We start from the raw sequence: 20,611 nt of genomic DNA, 5'->3' as shown, positions 1-20,611 counted from the left end.
TAGCCTATATGCAGTTTATTTGTGTGATAAATTAAAGTCCAATTCTTTTGGCAAAAACGAGCTGTGTCATTTTATTTTGTAATATTTCCCAACAACAGTTGTGTTAAATGGCTGACATAGTTACAAGGTCTAGGAGCGTTAGTACCAAGTGTATGGGTTCATGAACAACAACATATTAACCAAACAATGAAGGTAATTAGCGATACATTTCGGCAATGTTTTAATAACCCACCACCACACAAAGCAACAATGTTGACTTTGGAAAAACAAGCATTTGAATTAGGCAATGTTAAAGACATGTGGCGAAGTGGATGAAAATTAGCGCGGTAAGAAACATGTGCTGCTGTTACAGTTTGAATGGAATAATCCTCAATGAGATCAACTCGTAAACGGTCAGCTGAACTTTGTATACCACAGATGACAATGCAAGATCATATGAAAAAGAACTTGAAAGTTAGACCATTTCATCTGATGTTGCAGTACACCATGGAAAGGTGCTTTTTACTGAAAAATGAGCAATCTACTGCAGTTCGTATGCCAGAAAAATGTTACTTTGGGAGAAAGAAAATTCTTATTACATAACAAGTTGGAAAGAAATCCACCGCAAGTCATGATAAGGGCTGGAATGTCACCTCGTCATTTGTTTGGTCCCTATTATTTTGACGGGCCAATGAATGCACAAACTTATTTAGAGATGTTTGGAGACATGATTGGTTAATCCCACAGCTTCAAGGGAAGGATCTCATGGAACAAGTTTGGCTGCAGCAGAATGGAGGACCTGCACATTTTGCTCTATCAGACCATGCATTTCTGTATGAAAAATTTGGATTGGCCGCAATACTCCAGTGTCACAAGCTTCATTATCATGGCCACCACAAAGTCCTGATCTCACCACACCAGCTAATTCATTATGGGGTATTATCAAGGCACACTAATCTACATGTTGCTACACCACAAATGAAGAATTGCATGACGATGTGAGGGATGCCTTCTACAATGCAACACCAGAAATGCTCCATCACATGTCACAGAGCATGTGGAGACATATAGAATTGTGTGTTCAACATGAGGGTGAACACACAGACCCAGTGGAATATTAAAGTTAATACTATGTATCAAAGTGAGTAAATAAAATAATTCATTATTGCATAGCATTTTTCATTTATAACTCCTTAAAAATTTTTAGTTTTAACATTAGAGGGTACGATGACTTTCCGGCCACCCGTAATTGAATAAATTATAATACAAATGAATTAAGGTACAGAATAACGAATTGTCGTAAAAAGTTATTCAGTGTATTGTGTACTGCATAATATTTTTGTTACATATGATTTATCTCTCTTGTTTGTTTAACAAACATTCCTACTGCATATTCCAACAAATTAAATTTTATCAGAGTAATGAAACAAGTAAAATAAAACAAATATCTAAAATGGAGATTAACCTAAACATAAGTCACATACTACTAATATAAAAGTTTATACTTACTAAATAAAATATATATGATTTAAATTAAAAAGAAAGCAACCTTTTTGTATATATAAAATAATCTTTGTAACATACATTACTTAAAACAGAATGTAATAATAATGAAAACAATTGTAACAATTTTTCATTAATACGCAGTTTCTGTTAATTAACATTGATTAAATATTATTACATTCAAAATGTAGGAAGAAGAGGAAGTTGAGGAGGATGAAATGGGAGAAACAATACTGAGATCTGAATTTAAGAGAGCATTAAAAGATTTAAATGGCAGAAAGGCTCCTGGAATAGACGGAATACCTGTAGAATTACTGCGCAGTGCAGGTGAGGAAGCGATTGATAGATTATACAAACTGGTGTGTAATATTTATGAAAAAGGGGAATTTCCGTCAGACTTCAAAAAAAGTGTTATAGTTATGATACCAAAGAAAGCAGGGGCAGATAAATGTGAAGAATACAGAACAATTAGTTTAACTAGTCATGCATCAAAAATCTTAACTAGAATTTTATACAGAAGAATTGAGAGGAGAGTGGAAGAAGTGTTAGGAGAAGACCAATTTGGTTTCAGGAAAAGTATAGGGACAAGGGAAGCAATTTTAGGCCTCAGATTAATAGTAGAAGGAAGATTAAAGAAAAACAAACCAACATACTTGGCGTTTATAGACCTAGAAAAGGCTTTCGATAACGTAGATTGGAATAAAATGTTCAGCATTTTAAAAAAATTAGGGTTCAAATACAGAGATAGAAGAACAATTGCTAACATGTACAGGAACCAAACAGCAACAATAACAATTGAAGAACATAAGAAAGAAGCCCTAATAAGAAAGGGAGTCCGACAAGGATGTTCCCTATCTCCGTTACTTTTTAATCTTTACATGGAACTAGCAGTTAATGATATTAAAGAACAATTTAGATTCGGAGTAACAGTACAAGGTGAAAAGATAAAGATGCTACGATTTGCTGATGATATAGTAATTCTAGCCGAGAGTAAAAAGGATTTAGAAGAAACAATGAATGGCATAGATGAAGTCCTACGCAAGAACTATCGCATGAAAATAAACAAGAACAAAACAAAAGTAATGAAATGTAGTAGAAATAACAAAGATGGACCCCTGAATGTGAAAATAGGAGGAGAAAAGATTATGGAGGTAGAAGAATTTTGTTATTTGGGAAGTAAAATTACTAAAGATGGACGAAGCAGGAGCGATATAAAATGCCGAATAGCACAAGCTAAACGAGCCTTCAGTAAGAAATATAATTTGTTTACATCAAAAATGAATTTAAATGTCAGGAAAAGATTTTTGAAAGTGTATGTTTGGAGTGTCGCTTTATATGGAAGTGAAACTTGGACGATCGGAGTATCTGAGAAGAAAAGGTTAGAAGCTTTTGAAATGTGGTGCTATAGGAGAATGTTAAAAATCAGATGGGTGGATAAAGTGACAAATGAAGAGGTATTGCGGCAAATAGATGAAGAAAGAAGCATTTGGAAGAATATAGTTAAAAGAAGAGACAGACTTATAGGCCACATACTAAGGCATCCTGGAATAGTCGCTTTAATATTGGAAGGACAGGTAGAAGGGAAAAATTGTGTAGGCAGGCCACGTTTGGAGTATGTAAAACAAATTGTTGGGGATGTAGGATGTAGAGGGTATACTGAAATGAAACGACTAGCACTAGATAGGGAATCTTGGAGAGCTGCATCAAACCAGTCAAATGACTGAAGACAAAAAAAAAAAAAAAAAAACATTCAAAATACATATTCTTCAGTACTTGATTATATAGTCTTTTTTAATAAAAATGTAATTCTGGAAGCAGATACTACAACTGCATATTTACCTTCTTCGTCTCCTTTCTCCTCTACATCAACATTTCTTGTGTACTCAACATATGGCATCTTCCTCTGAAAAAAAAAAAACATTAATCAGTATAAATTTTTAAATTATGCTTAAAATGCGCTTTTAAATATCTAAAAAAAAATGTTTAAATTAGAAACTGACTCATTTTCTAAATACAAAATAATACCTTGCAAAAGTAAAATGACTTCTTTTTTCAACTATCATGTAGTTCATTCATTGGTAGTTACTCCTGAAGAGTTACTGGAGTATCAAATAATAACCGACATATGATGAAATGTTTAATACTAACAACTTTTTTCCTTTTTATAATTAAAAACTTTAAAATAACATTCTATATTTACAGAATAATTAATCCACTACTGTTGCCAATACACATAAATGTAAGATAACAAGGAATCCTAGAATACTTTTAAAGAACTTTATTCATAAATTTGATGCCAAAAAGGCATTACGGGTAAAAGATATCTATCAAATGATACACCACACATATTCATGATTTCCTTAATCTATGCTAAATAATTCTCTACAATCCAATTAAGCAAAGGTTAGAACTTAGTAACAGTACTCAGAGCACATAAATTTCAGTAAGTTGTGAATAAGATAATGTAATACAAATTCATTTATAAAAATACTTATGAAATGCACTTCATGAGTTCAAATATGCAAATTTCAGAATTTCAAATGTATGTTTACACTGCATACACTTAAATACTTGCATAAGCTTTTAAAGCAAATATGACTGTAACAATGTAAGTAAGCAAGACCTACCTCGATGAGTAGCACCTCCAATAAGAAAGAATGTGAAATAAGAACAAGTACCACATTTAATAAATCAGTTCTTGTATCTTTTTAAGTTAAAAAAAGTTAGGTATAGCTTCCACTTACCAGGGTATTTCATACTAATTAATATATGGTATTGTTTTCTAATGACTTTGTAAAGGGGAAAATATATTAACAAAATACATAAAATTAAAGAACATTCTAGTATGCGTTTTGACTTCAAAATATTATAAATAAACAAAATTATATCTACATTACATGTGCTAAACTTTTGTATTTTAACTTTCTACTTATATGTGATAAAATCAAAGTGATCCAAAAAAATAATTGGTTTAAATATGGTTTAAAAATGGCAGCCATTTTTGTTTTAAGCCTCACGCTGTTTTTCACGTTCTTCACATTGTCAAATTGCAGGCACCTACGATTTTCTAAATTACACTGGGTTGTTCTACTTTTCAAATTAACTGCATTGTGTTCAATAAGTTCTGGCCTACAAATCAAAGCCCTATTTACCTGCCTTCTATCATTTTGTTCATGTACGCTTTGTAGTGGAAAGTTATCAAATGTGGCTGAATAAAATTCAATTTTTATAGGGTAGTTTCTCAAAAAAGGAACAGTTTCTCAGCCTCAATGTTTTCTGTGATTTTATATATAGGAGAATGGTTACTTTATATAAAACATCAAGGGTGACCGTTTAGTCTTTAAAAAGTACACCCGCTTAAAAATTAAAGTTTTGATTTTTTCAATTTTTCACCTGCAATATCCCTGTAGAAGGTCCAGATAAAAATCTTAAAATTGCACCTTAAATTTCAACTTTGGATTTCAAGTATAAAAAATATTGTGAACTTGAGCAAAAAATGCTTGATTTCCACATCTGGGATAAGTGGGAATAAGAAGTTACTCTATTATTTCTCAGACAGTTTAAACTAAGAAAACCACATTTCTTAAAAATAAATGAAGTACCTTATTATAAATAAGCATGTAGACTGCCCAATATATAATTTAAAATTATTTTGGATATAAAGTTTTTCTTTATCAAGATAATGTTATCCTGAAGTCCGGACCTACACCAAATAAATATTAAAAATTGTTAATAAAAGACAATAAATTAATTCATTAATAAAAAGAAAACTAATTTAATCATTAATCAATAAGTTAGTCTAAATTTGTAAATCAACTGAAAATCAATTAAATTATAGAAGTAAATATGAAGTATATATATATATATTATGGACATAATGTTTATGATCAGTCTTTGTAACTTTTCTCCAAAAAAACAACTTTAACAAAAGTCGGATTGAGCCTCCACGAAGTGTGCCTCTGGAGCAAATAGGAGAAATTTGTCCAGTGAACTGAATCTAAACAAAGTTCAGAGCTTATCATCAAATTACATCTCACTATCAACTCACTAGATCACATCTACAGCTGTAACTTGGGACCTAATCCCACCAAAGGTGACCCCTTTGCAGTCAACCTTGAAAGGTCTTTTAAAGAGGAATACTCCACTGGCTGAACACCAGAGTTCAGAGAAGGCAACATTTGGATACGATGGGCTGCCACTTAGAAAATAACTTGTGATTGGAAGCATTGGAATGCCCCAATACTATACACACAAACAAGAAAAATACAAAGTCCAAAATGAAACCACAGCAAATCACCTACATTTCCACACACAATGTAAACTAAAAATAATAACTGGCCTAACAAACCAACACAAAATTCTCATCATGGGTCTGCAGGAAATAAGAAACAATGACCAGGATCCCATGGAATCTCAAAGATATAGACTCTGCAAACATATATCGGGGAAGAGAGTGATGAAAAATGTCCCAAACTTTGGAACAGGCTTTTTAGTCAGCCTCAAAATAATAAACTCCATATTTAAACTCTAGTTAGGTAAACATCCCACCAATAAGCAAAAAGTTATTTTAAATATAATTTAAAACAACTTTCTAGGAATTTTTTTTAGGATTTTTAATAGTTGCTTGATTTCATTTATGGTGGAAAAACTATTTAATTATTTTAGATTGCAAAATCAACCTTAAGGTATTAAAAATGTCTTACGAAGTCTAAAATATAAAGATAAATAGTGCTTTAGTAAAGATTAATAGCAGATGAACTTAAAAATAAAAACAATTCTTACTTTGTTACATTTTAAAATTGTGTTATTTCTTCACTTTGATATATAATCTTCTTCATCATCGTTGATGCAATTTTGCAAATGGTAAATTTATGGAAATGATTTGTCACTGGAGCAGAATGCTCACCCTAAAAGCACCTAATAGAATATACACTATAATAAGCAACCACACACCCATTAATAATAAAAATAATTCCCCAAAAGACTGTAAAGAAACAAAAAAGTTCTGGGATCTGCTCAACCTGACTATAAATAACATCCTCAAAAACCATGTTAAACAATTAATTGGAGACTTCAATGCTCAACTAGGCAGAGAAAGATAATACTGCAACATCATTGGAAAATGGCCTATCCAAAAGAAAATAAACAAAAACGAACAGAGATTCATCGATCTCTGTAGAAACCACAACCTAATCTCAAAACCTACATATTTAAAGAGGAAACCTCAAAAACTCAAAGCCTGGAAACACTCTTATTACACAATGGAGAATGAGCAGACAACTAGACCATGTCTTCATGAAAAAAAACCAGCACAAGGAGATGTAAAAAATCTCCGAGGAGTAGACACAGGCTCAGATTACTATTTAGTCAAAAGAAAATTAAATTTACTCCCCAAAGAAAGCAACAAAACCAAGCCCCTAACACCAAAGAAAAATGGTCCCTACCCAACTAATCAAGAATGAAAATTACCAAAAAGCAACTGAAAAAATAACAATCATTGATAAACTCAAAGATCTAGTTCAACAACCTTAAACAAATCGCAGAAGAATTAGCCCCAATAAAATCCCGTAAAAAGCATCAATGGTGGAACAGCAAATGTGAAAAAGACATCAAGCATGGCTATTTCACCAATCCCAAAAATCAGAAACACCCTTCCAAAACCTAGTAAAACAAAGAAAAGAAATCATCCGAACCCTACGGAGAATAAAACGACAACATGATAATGACACACAGAAGTCGATAGAAGAATAATTCAATAAAACAGATGAGAGACTACTATAAAACCTTAAAAAATTAGCTCTAAAAAATGAAAACTGTGAATTGGCCCATAACAATAAAGATAATGCAGAATACTAGCTAAATATTTCAACATACTCTTAAATTGCGAAGAACCAACAGAATTCCAAAACTTCAACACCAACACCCTAATAACAGCACCACTAGAAAATATCAACCCTCCCACTACAAAAGACGTCTACCAAGCACTGGGTGAGATGAAGAATTGCAAAGCACTGGAAAAAGATCAGACTTTTGAAGAGCTCTGGAAACATGCAGGAAGATCAGCAAAAATTGCCCTTCATCAACAGCTTGTCAACATCTGGATCAAAGAACTACCAGAGAACACTGGACGACAGCCCTTATCCAACCACTACACTAAAAAACTGGTATGGACACCACATATCCATTTTTGTAGTTACTGAAAACTACATAAAACTCTATTTCATTAATAACTGTCATTTTTTTCATTTTTTTTTTTTTTGTTATTGAATTATTATTCATCGTAAAAAAATTTTTAGAATCAGAGGTTAATAATAACACTGATAAACATAATTTTTGTTTCGTAACATGCGATACATGATTTTAATCTGTTTTTTTATGTTGAAAACAAGTATGAACTCAGAATCTTTCTACACCCACAATTTTTTTTAACTTTTTAAATTTTAATTAAAGAATTTTTTTCATTTTTCAATGTATAGTTAGCATTTTAAGCTTCTATATTGTATTTTGTTAGCTCATTTTTTATTATTTAACTTTGTTAACATAATTTGTAAGCTCTAAATAAACAATACTAGACAAAGAATTAAATGATATTGTAGTCACATATTATGACATCACATCCTATACTGAAGAGTGAGCCTTTATGGACAAGATTAACCATGTCTGTTTAGGTCAAAACATATATCTGAAAACACAGCTGTGTTGTTTGTATTAAGTACTGGATTTAGGAATGAATAAATTTTATTCAGTCTTATTGCTGTCTTAAGTTTGTTAACAGAGCAGTGTCATAATGCCTCGAAATTGAGTAAATGATGTGGATGCCTTTTGTTATGTATGTGGTAAGTTTACCGTAAAATCAAATAGAAAAAATATTACACCTTTAACTAAAAAAGCATCATCTGTACTTTCATGAAAAATTGGTGATCAGGATAAGACGTGGGCTCCTCATATAGTATTAACCAATTGTTCTGTATATTTAGGAAGATGGCTGAAAGGTACACGGAAGGCTTTGCCATTTAGTGTACCTATGGTTTGGCATGAACCAAAGGATCACACAACAGTTTGTTACTTTTGTTCAACAAGTGTGTCTGAAATTTCTAAAAAATCTAAACATACTGTAAAATATCCTTCACTGCAATCTGCAAATAGGCCTGTACCTGACAGTGAAATTATTCCAGTGCCTGAGCCACCTGTGAATATATGTTTCAAAAGCAGCGATGAAGAATCAGGCAGTACTGAAGAAGACAACGATTTTGATTTTGGATTATCTTCCAATAAGTCACATCTTATACCACAAGGTGAACTAATGACTTGGTTAGGGACTTAAATTTATCAAAAAATCAAGCTCAACTATTAGGATCAAGACTGCAAAGTTAGAATTTACTTCAAAAAAATTCAAAAACTTCAGGCTTTTGAAGCTGACAAAAAGAACTTTCTCAGTACTTTATTGATGAAAATAATTTAGTTTATTGCACAAATATTGATGAGCTTAAGTTGCACTTAGAACAAGTTCATAAACTTGAGGACCAGCACCTTTTCATAGATTCATCCAAGTATAGTTTAAAAGTGGTTCTACACAATGGTAACAAATATCCTTTGGTACAAATTGCTTATGTTGTTGTACGAACTTGTTGTTCATAAAGCTAGGACTGGCACCTTTTCATAGATTTGTTCAATTATAGTTTAAAAGTGGTCTACATAACAGTAACAAATATCCTTCGATACCAATCGCTTATGGTATTAATTTGAAAGAGACATACGATGTGAGGAAAGACGTTCTTTGAAAAAATAAATTATAAAAAACATATAAGTGATGATTTGAAAGTTATAGCTACTTTGTTAAGCATGCAATTACACTAAGTACATTGTTATACTAAGGGTACATGTTATACTAAGTACATGAACTTAGGTTATACTAAGGTTGTGTTATACTAAGTACATGTGTTTTCTTTGCAAATAAGACAGCCGAGCTAGAGAAAAACATTATGTTACCAAAGAGTGAAAGAAACGAGACTCTAAATGGAAAAGATATTATTCATGAGCCCTTAGACCCAAAAAAATATTTTTACCCCCTCTCCACATCAAGCAAGGACTAATGAAAAATTTTGTAAAAGCAATGAAGGATAGTCCTGGATTTTTGTAAATCAGGCAGAAATTTCCGAATGTAAGTGAAGAAAAGATTAAAGAAGGAATATTTGTTGGTCCTTAAATAAGAGATTTGGTCAAAGATGATGTATTTAACTTAATGTTAAATAATGTAGAAAGTGCAGCTTGGGCTCCATTTAAAGACATTTACAAAAACTTTCTCGGAAAACAAAAATCTGACAATTACCATGATACTGTTAATCAACATCTTATTTCAGACAGAGCTATGGGATATAATATGTCTTTGAAAACACATTCCACTCACATCTAGATTTTTACCCAGACAACCTTGGAGATGTAAGTGACGAACACGGTGAATGTTTCCAAAAAGACATTTCAGTGATGGAAAACCTCTATAAAGAGAAATGGAATACTAACATGCTAGCTGATTACTGTTGGACATTAATTAGAGATGTACCTGAGGCTATTTATAAAAGAAAAGAATCAGCAAAATCATTCTAACGCAGGTGTAGCCATGCAAAATTATAAATTGTACAGATTTTAACTATATTTTCCCTTAATTTTTTTTTGAAGTGTAATTTATTTAAAACTAAGGGTGATAGAAAAATTGTATTTACAGATCTATAATGTATGCAAAAAAGCAATTCAAGAATGTTTATCACAAGGAGTTATTCAAGAATGTTAAATAAACATATAATTTTTTTTTGTCCATCAGTGTTATTAATAAATCAATATATTTAAATAAAAAAAAAAGGAGATGAAGTCTGATTCAAACCAATGTGCCTTCCCTTTATAAGATCTAAATACAGGGTGTCCGATATAAAACGCAACCCATCAATCACTCATCCATGAAATTTCAAAAGTCAAGCGTACTCCCCTACTCGTTACTGAAATGGACTCGTCCAACATCTGAACATCGCAGCGACGCAGTAGAACACTACCGATAGTAACAACAATGCAATCATAACGTTCAGTGTATTGCTAGAGACAAGGTGGTGTTTTCGCTAGATGAACGTGTTTTCATTGTTGAGTCGTACTTCAGTACAAAATCAGTGGTTGCAGTGCAAGATTTGTTTCGCCATAAGTACCCAGATAAACCAGCTCCTAACAAAAAATCAGTATTAAGGTTAGTTGCAAAATTTAGAGAGACTGGTTCTGTTCACAACAAGGAACACAAAAGATCTGCGTCAGTGTTGAATACAGATACAGTCACTGAACTCAAAGACCGATTACTCGCCTCGCCAAATAAATCGATCAGACGTTTGTCTGCTGAAATTAATATGTCTAAATCAACTGTTCATCGGGCGACCAAACAATTACAATTACGACCTTATCGCATTCAAACGGTTCATCAACTTCTTGAGCCCGACAAAGAAAAACGACTACAATATTGTCAATGGTTCCGTCTAATTCTGCGTGAGGGAATTAATGTTATGGATTCGTTATTTTTCACAGATGAAGCATAGTTTCATTTGACTGGCTACGTAAACAGCCAAAACGGTAGAATTTGGAGTGCTGAAAATCCCCACGTTTATCACAAAAAACAATTACACCCGCAGAAGTTGGGCGTGTGGTGTGTGATATCGCAGAAGAAAATAATCGGTCTTATTTTTTTAGAGTACACCATTAATGCAGAACCCTATCAGGATATTTTATTTCAGTTCATTGCACTCTTGGAAGAGGAAGACAGACACTGCTGGCTACAACATGACGATGTGACATTGCACTACGCAGGTTCAACTTCTGATTTCGTTGAGGAATTCTTTGGTAATCGTGTTATCGGTCGAGGCTTGTGGCCACCAAGATCTCCAGATTTGACTGCGGCGGATTTTTTTCTATGGGGTTACCTCAAAGAAAATGCCTACAGCAACAAACCACGAACACTTGAGCAATTGAAAGTCAATATTGAACAAGCTGTATTAAATATCCAGCCACAAACTTTGCTAAAGGTTGCAAGAAACGCTGTAAAAAGAATTGAAGCTTGTATTCAAGAAGATGGCGGCCACTTCCAACATTTACTCTAAATGTAAGGTAATGGATGGTAATAATAAAAATTACATTTACATTTACACATGCCTTTTTATTATTTCAATACCTACCAATATAAGGTTGGGTTGCGTTTTATATGGGACACCCTGTATTTATTAATTGAAATTTTATTTGGATATAACTCTGGAACCAATGAAAATAAGTACCACTTGGATATATTGTTGAAAAGCTCTCAAAGAGGGCTTATTACCAAAGTTAAGAAAAAGTCCAAAATTCAATTTTTTTTGGATTTGGACTTTTTTGGACACTTTTGGTTCAGTTGATTGCAATTAAAAGTGGAGGTGCACAACTTGATGTTACAACAGTCCTAAATCCAAGATTTCAACATCCTGTGGCTAATTGTTTTTGAGTTATGCAGGACAAATACATACATACAGATGTCACATGCTGAAACTAGTCATAATGGATATTTCCGTTAAATCTGAAAGTTGAAATTTTTCACGATTACAATACTTCCTTATATGAAGTACAAGGAAGTAAAAGGGGACAAAACAGACCCAACAAGAAAACAAGAAAATCCCTAAATCCCTAAAATCCCTAAACAAGAAAATCAAGAACAAAAACACTCAATTCATACTCACAAGAAAAAACAACACAAACGTTTTCAACACCAAAAACGACACAAAGATCAGAACATATGAAAACGTACTATGAGGGCTCAAGGCCCAAACAGTCCCATCTAAGAGGCTTGGATAATGGGCTGACTAAAGTGATCCTACTCGGTCATTAATGATATCTTTATATATAAAAATGTTAAGTTCGTTTGTGTACGCTTCAAAAACTCAAAATGTTCTGCACCGATTGAGCTCAAATTTTAGCGATTTATAACCCGCATCAAAGATTGTTTTTATCTATTTTTCGCATCAGTCTCGCACCGCGAGAAAACCGTTTTTTTACGGTCAGCTGTGTACCAGTGACTGTGCAATCTGCCGGAAGCGAGGGGAACACTCGCCATGCTAGCTAACAACAACCTCAGTCACATGTGAAACAATACCTGTTCCCAATTACATTGTTTATTAACAAAAAAAAAAAACGTATCCACTTGCATCTGATTCAGATTATTATACAATCTGAATTAAATATTCACTTTAATCGAGGTACTTTTGTGTGATTGTGTCGTGATTGAGCTGCGCCTTTCACCAAATCGTAAATGGAGGTTATGTTTTATATGAGAGATGGTCAGAAAAAATATTAATTTTTTATAATTATTATTTAACTATTTCATTTAACTAATATTTTACTTATTTATTTAAATTCATGTATTTAGTTAATATTATTAATTTTTAGCCACTTTTCAATACTGTCTGTCCTGTGTCTCATTGTTGTCGAGCTGCATCTATGAGAACCATGATAATCGGTGAAAAAAGTTTAAATAAATTTTGTTGGCCTTTTCAAAATGAAAATTTTTCGTTATTAAACTTTTTGTTCTTTCTGTCATGGTTTTCAACCTAGAGCTGTGAGAGCCATAAGAGGTTATAACTTATCCCTTCCTTCTATTCCAGTGAAAACTGAAATAATGCCTTTCAAAAAATCAAATTTGGGCCGTCGCACTCGCCACACAGAAGGATCAAGAAGACGGCTTTTGAATATGACTGAGGAAGAGCGTGCATCCGTACAAGAGAAGAACAGACAAAGCACCATCCAGATATGTAACGTGGAATCAGCAGAAAGTCGAGCAGCCAGGCTTGAGGATGCACGATTGCGAGCACATCAGTCGCATTCTGCAGCAACAGATTTGGTTCGTTCTCAACAGAATGAACGCGACAGGGTGATGATAGCTGAAACACGAACCCAAAGAACAGCTGGTCTGAATCTGCAATACAATCGTCTTGCGTTCCGGTACAATCCAGCTGTTGATTATAGTTCAAGTTGGCATGTTGTCATTGGCCAGATGAGTCATGTTTGTACCTACAGCCAGGCTCTAAAGTTTAATAATGAAACGAAAGGGATGCGTTGTGCTGGCGGAAAAATCAAATTGCCTCAACTTGATGCACCACCAAAGCCATTGAAAACTCTACTTGATGGATCTTCCGCTGAATCGAAGCATTTCCTATCGAACATCAGGAAATATAACTCTTGCTTCCAAATGACGTCATTTGGTGCGGAAATCGTGACAACTCAATTCATGCCAACTTTTAAAATCAAAGGGCAAATATATCACAAAGCTACCTCCCTGCTCCCATTCCCTGACGGTAACCATAAATTCCTTCAAATATACTTCATTGGCGATGATAGAGATGAAGTCGATTGTGAATAGAGATGAAGCACGTTGTGGAATACATACCTCGCTAAGAAGATCCATTATTTCGCAGCTACAGAAGCTCCTTCACAAAAAGAACAATTTGGTGCGTTTGTTCAAAACGGCAATTGATATGATGCCATCAGATACCCACAAGATTGTCATTCACGCAGACAAAACATCCGCTGGAGAACATGTCCGGAGATATAATGCTCCAACTATAGACGAAGTAGCAATTGTCATAGTCAGAGATCAGTTCCAACCTAGAGATATTGTTCTCCATCGAAGAAATGATCAAATGATAAACGTCGCAGAAACTTCGCTGTGCCACAGCGAAGCGTGGCAGGGTACAGCTAGTTATATATATATATATTATTATTTATTATGCTTTTACGGCCAACATGGGACCACTTAAGTCAATTTTAGTTGGATCTTTTCTGAGAAAAGCGTGTTATTTTACTCTTTCGAGCTGCCCAGTATTTCTTCATCCGTTCAGATCTTGCTTTCTTTTCTTCATCCGTAAACACCCTCTTCGTTGTATTTTGTCGTTTGTCTGTCTTTTGTTTAAATCTAATGCTTTTATCTTTTAGCTTTGTAATTTTTCCAGTTTTATTCTGTAGGTCAGTCAGGGAAATTCCCAATTCTTTCATATCTTCTCTAATTTCTTAGATCCATCCTACTTCTAGCTTTTGGAACCAGAGCTTTTCAATGATATTTCTTGTTTGCGGTGTCCTTATGAGATGACCGAAGAAAGAGATTCTTTTTTCCGCATAGTATCAGTAACAGGCTCTATTTCTCGATACACCACCTCATTTGGCACAATCCACCATTGGCCTTCTTTTTGGTGTTTTTTATTGATACACGTTCTGACAATTCTCCTCTCTATTTTCAGAATTTTTTCAATTCGGTTTTTCTGAGTGATTTTGAAAAGGGTCTCGCTTCCGTAGGTGACTTCTGGCTGTACTACAGTTTTATAATGTTAAGTTTTGTTTTAGCAGAAAGGCATTTCTTGTTATATGTTGACCAAGTTAATTTTTGGGATTTAATCATTTTATTTGTCCTGTTTTGCCATGTCACTTTTTCATTTAAATTATAAGTTATTATTTCCCCTAGATATTTAAATTGTTTTACTATTTTAATTTTCTGATTGTTTACCGTAATGTGCTCTATTACCAGAGGATCTATGGCCATTAGTTCAGTTTTTTCGAAAGAGATATGAAGCCCTATCTTTTGTGCTAGGTTTTGAAGGCTCATGATTTGTGTTTTGGCTTCTTGAATATTATTTGCGAAAAGAGCGAGGTCATCTGCAAATCCTAGGCAATTTAGTGTGATGGAGTTTTTCTTAGTACCCATTTTTATATTTTTGGGATTTATTTCATACCATTTTCTCATGACAAATTCAAGGGCGCAGTTAAAAAGGAGTGGTGAGAGGCCGTCTCCTTGCCTCAATCCAGTTTTTATGTAGAAGGGTTGAGAGAGTTCACCTCTGAATTTCACTCTGGACTGGGTATCGGTTAAAGTTAATTTTATCATGTTTACGAGTTTAGGGTGAAGGCCCAGGTTTCTCAGAATATTCAGCATGGATGGTCGGTGTATACAATCATAGGCCCTTTTAAAGTCGACGAAGGTGATTATTAGTTGTTTTTTCCGTCTTTTATATAAGTCCATCATAAGTTTTAGGGATATTATTTGCTCCGGGCAACCTCTCCATGGCCTAAATCCCCCTTGGTATTCCCAAAGTTCCAGTTCCAGTATATAAATTCCAGTGTATATATATATATATATATATAAATAAAAAACCAAAAATTGGATATAATATGGCTCTTTGGTTTTGTCTAACCAAAGAATAGTGTTTAGTTATTATTTTATATATATAAGGTGTCCCATGAAGAGACTGAGAAACTTTCAGGGTGTGTTCTACTGGAAAACATGACAAAAATTCATAATAAATATAGGTCTGGAAATGCTTTGTTTTTGAGTTACACCTAGCGAAAAATTTTGCCCGGATTTCCCTCTTCTAATAAAAAGAAGCCCTACTATAATTATTGGGACACAAATTAAGTAGTAAAGTTGGTAGTTTCTTATGTAATTTGAGCTAGGAAATAGGATTAAAAGGGATATATAAATGTGTGTGCCCGCGCGCGCGCGCGCGTGTGTGTGTGTGGGCGCACGTGCATGTATGTACAAAATTATGCAATTGATACTGTTAATAGTTATTAGTTAGTTAATGGTGCTAATAAGTCACAATTCTCTACATATAGGTTCAGTATTGTACAGGCTCACTTAAGCATTTGCAAGTGGTGTAAGTCTATGACTGCACTGAGTGTTGTCTTCCCCCTACACCAATATTTGTCTCACTTTAATACGTGCTCTTAAAGTGTACAGTTGTGTGTGACCTTTTATCAAAATGAAGTGTCAGTGTTCTATAGGTGTTTTTACTAATGGACCTTGCAATAAAACTGTGTATAAAGTTTTACTTAAAGACATTAAAATCAATTAACGATTACAGTGAAGAAGAAAAAATGTTGTTTTCTTTAAGAATGAACTCTGAGGTCACTTCAACTTGTAAATAATATGAAATAAAATACTTGAAAAATGTCATCATCTCTATGGCCAATCTTGCTTGGATCTTTTCAAAAAACATAAAAACCTATAACGAAAGGCTTAAGAGAAGTAACTTTAGATCATTATTCTAAGAATGTAAGCATTCCTGTCAATCTTATACCAGGAAAGTCATTGTACCCAACATGCTACTCTTAAGATATTTTTTGTTGACAAAGAAAGAGATGGTGATAGTTCAGATAAAGAATTTTACAACTCATCAGAAAATATTAAAAAATAAATCCTGTTTGTGCTATTCTAGGTTTATCGCCTGCTTGTAAAATTAGGAAATTAAGTGAGAAGAAAAGTTCAGTAGCCTCGAAAACAAAAACTGAAAAAAATTCCTACCACTGTCAGAAAGAATTTGGAAGTTTCATTTCAAAAGGAAATTCCTACTTCTAATCCATATGACAATCTTCAAAATTTACAAACTGAATATGATGATCAGATAAAAAATTAAAACTAAATGTTATGTTTTTAACAAAGAAAATAAAATTAAAATTATCAGTTTACTTCCGAGTTCTTGGAGCCAAGCAAAAGTTAGCAATGAATTTAAAGTATTACATACAATAAAAATAACAAGAAACCTAAAAGAGAGCAGGGTATTTTACCAGAAATACAAAAAAGGAGACCATCAAATGTAGTAAGTGAAGATACGATAAAAAAAGTTAGATGTTTTTATGAAGATGATGAAAATAGTCGTTTGATGCCTGGAAAAAAGATTGTTTCATTGAAGTAAAATTGTACTAAGGTTCAAATAAAAAATGGTTAGTGGTTTGAAATTTAAATAAGCTATTTTCTGAGTTTAAAAAGAACACTGACATTAAAATTGGAAGATCAAAATTTTGTGAGTTGAGACCAAAGTAGTGTGTTGTAAAATCATGAGAATTCTTTGAAATATTGATACAACTTAACATTATATAATACTGGAAAGCACATTTACCACACATAATTTAATTCATATCCTGTATTGTTATCAAAATAATTATCTTAGTTTGAAAAATGTTTAAATAATTGAATTATTATACCTCTTTTACCTGCTTATCCCTGAAGTGGAAACAAGCATTTTTTTCTCAAATTCACAATTTATTTTGTACTTACTTTGAGTTGAAATTTATACTGAAGTTTGATACTATAGACCTTTTAAGTGCGCAATTTTCAGATTTTTATCTGGTTCCCCAACAGAAATATTCCAGCTTTGAAATTGAAAAAAATTCAAAACTTCAATTTTTAAAAGGGTGTAATTTTTAAAGAGTAAACTACTCACCAATGATATTTTATACACAAAATAACTAACTATTCTCTTATATATAAAAACACATAAAAAATTGAGACTGCGAAACTGTTCCTTCTTTGGGAAATTATCTTACAAAAATTGAATTTTGTTCATTCACATTCGATAACTTCAGGCTACAAAGCGTACATGAACAAAATCACACTAGGTAGATAAGTGGGGTTTTGATTTGTAGGCCAGAATTTACTGAACACAATGCAGTTTATTTGAAAAGTGTAGGATAAACCAGTACTGAGTAATTTACACAATCGTTGATGCCTGTGAACATGAAAACAGTGCGAGACTTAACAAAAAAATGCTGCCATTTTTTAACTAGATACAATAAAACTTAAAAAAGATTAGTTTTGAACTACCAAAACATAAGGCAATGCACCTACAAAATATGGATTTTTTCTGAGATGGTGTGGCAACCAGTGTTGGACCAAATGGAGTAGATTTGCCTATTTACATCAACCTACTTATTAAGAACTTAGAATTTTACAGAAATGTACATACCTTTTTGTCACGAAATACATTTCACCAATAAATATTTGAGCTGCCATATAAAAACTGATGTAATGAATGTTGATTTTCACAGGATTGTGTCTCAGACATGAGTAAGCTAAAAACTTACTTCATATGCTTGACCACTATCTACAGAAAGTTGAAAATCTCTTTCAAAAGAAGTAAAAACATGAATTGCTAAAATTTAAAAATTTGTAGTAGGATCACTTCTTAGTTACAAATGAAATGTGTGGAACTATGTATGTCCTCTCTGTTTTATAGTGTGTAGTGAAAGACCTACTGTAAATAAAATATTTCAAATCAAACTCTGAATGCTTATAATATTAAATATTATGCATTGCAGGTTACATAATTCCCAACCATATCAAATATAAGATGCAGACCAGATAGATACCTGTGCTATTTTAATCTTTTATTTCTAATATCTGATAAATTTTTATGAAAATATAAATAAACTTTAAATTTTTAAACTTTTAGATTTTTATGAAATTAAACCCAGACAAAGGTGTTAATATTCCACAATTGTTAGCTACAAAACAGAATAACAAGATGTGCATTAAAAAATTTATATCAAATGTTGTGAAAATTATATGAGTAAATAGTCAAATTTATATACCTAGTCCTTACAAATTTACAAAATAGTGAATATGCTAATTTAATCTATGTGCATTAAAAAATTTATATCAAATGTTATGAAAATTATATGAGTAAATAGTCAAATTTATACACCTAGTCCTTACAATTTTACAAAATAGTGAATATGCTAATTTAATCTGCACAATATATAATTTATAGGTTTTGAGAAATGGTCCTGTAATAATACTAATATAAAATATGATACAAGTCAAACATTACCTACACTTTTCATTCTAAATTTATTTAAATTTACCTTTGTACAAATAAATTTACACAAAGGCAGGGGTTCAGCATGTACATCATTTTTCTACATAGTTACCTCTTTTGTCAATGCACTTGGTCCAGTGGTTCACAAGGTGGGTGTATTCCTTCCAAAAACAAGATTTTCAGTTGGTAAGGAAGACACTTTCGAACTGCTTCCTGCATGTCTAAGTCTGTGGAAAATCTATGACCTTGCAAAGCATCCTTCTGCGGCCCAAACAGATGAAAATCTGAAGGAGCAAGATCTGGGCTGTAGGGAGAGTGTTCTAGAAACTAAAAATTCAACTTGTTGATGATTTGAACAGTGTGGCGATCCATGTGCGAATGGGCGTGTCATTCTACAACACTTTCTTCAACAATAGACTATAAGGTAGCTGAGCTCATGTGGATGATTTGATGGGCAGAACCATGAAAGGTGTTCAAGGAAGGCACTACCTCATCAACAGCAACTCTCCTTCCACCAAAACCTAGCTTGAGCTTGCTGAATCTCATTGTCAGTGATGAAAGTTGACGGGCAGCTTGCTTTGCTTCCTCTTTGTGCATGACACTTGTCTGACTACTTTTAAATCTCTTGATCCATAAAAAAACACTTTCATGGATAAAGCACCGTCCCCATATTGTGATAAAAGTCCACGATGAATTTCAGCCCTTTTCACTCCAACCAGAGGGATAATGTCAGAATATCTTCAGAAAGTTTGCAAGTTTAGAATTATGTTGAAAACAACAACAAAATTTTTGAATGTTTATATATTTAAAAAGTATGTATATTATATGTGGTCTATATAGTTTATCATTATTGCAAAAGCTTATTTTTTAAATAACTATTTGGTTTTTTAAGTAACAAAAAAAATAACTTAACCTTATTAAGAGTGTATGGATTTATTTTAAAAGTCAATAATTATGCACAAAATATAAAAGAAGAATAGCTCAGCAACAACATACTTACTTTCTTGATGGACATATGTCGATGACGATGACCACTTTCCAGTCTATCTTTAGCAGCTAACATCTCTACATATAGAGGTCCTAGCCTCGTTGAACCTCTATAAATCCACTCTGTTCTTTCATCTGCATCAAAGTACATTTTTACAAGCGATCCATCTATTTCCTTCACACGAGCTACCCACCACTTACCTGAAACATTTAAGACCAGAAGTAATAATAAAGGAAGAATTTTATGGAAAAGGATATCAGACTAAAGGAATATTAGGGAACAGCAAAAATGAAATAAAAAACTGATTACTCTCAAGTACTATAGAAAAGAGTGATTGAATGACAGTATCATAAAACCTAACCTAACTCTTACATTATAACAGAACTGACTTAGGTGAAACATGAAAGTGGGTCAAAAACTGAAGTCTATAAATTCAACAGACTTAACCTCTCATTCATTATTGACGAAGTACTACAAGGCCTTAACTTTCAAACAATAAACCTAAGGT

General features: G+C 32.9%; 1 protein-coding gene across 1 annotated transcript in view; it reads right to left on the bottom strand.

Moving 5' to 3' along the window:
* The window catches only part of egg (SET domain bifurcated histone lysine methyltransferase eggless), a 148,880-nt gene that overhangs the window by 85,201 nt on the left and 43,068 nt on the right, over positions 1-20,611 (bottom strand). Inside the window, exons 10-11 of the mRNA XM_075382333.1 lie at positions 20,116-20,303; positions 3,322-3,385 (exon numbers count right to left, since the gene is read on the bottom strand). Of these exons, the coding sequence (XP_075238448.1) occupies positions 3,322-3,385; positions 20,116-20,303 (252 nt within the window). The remainder of the gene's footprint in view (positions 1-3,321; positions 3,386-20,115; positions 20,304-20,611) is intronic.

This window comes from Lycorma delicatula, chromosome 1 (assembly GCF_047948215.1).
Source record: "Lycorma delicatula isolate Av1 chromosome 1, ASM4794821v1, whole genome shotgun sequence".
Classification (NCBI taxonomy): domain Eukaryota; kingdom Metazoa; phylum Arthropoda; class Insecta; order Hemiptera; family Fulgoridae; genus Lycorma; species Lycorma delicatula.
The sequence above is the reverse complement of the archived record's forward strand: the minus strand, read 5'-3'. Positions and strand labels throughout refer to the sequence as shown.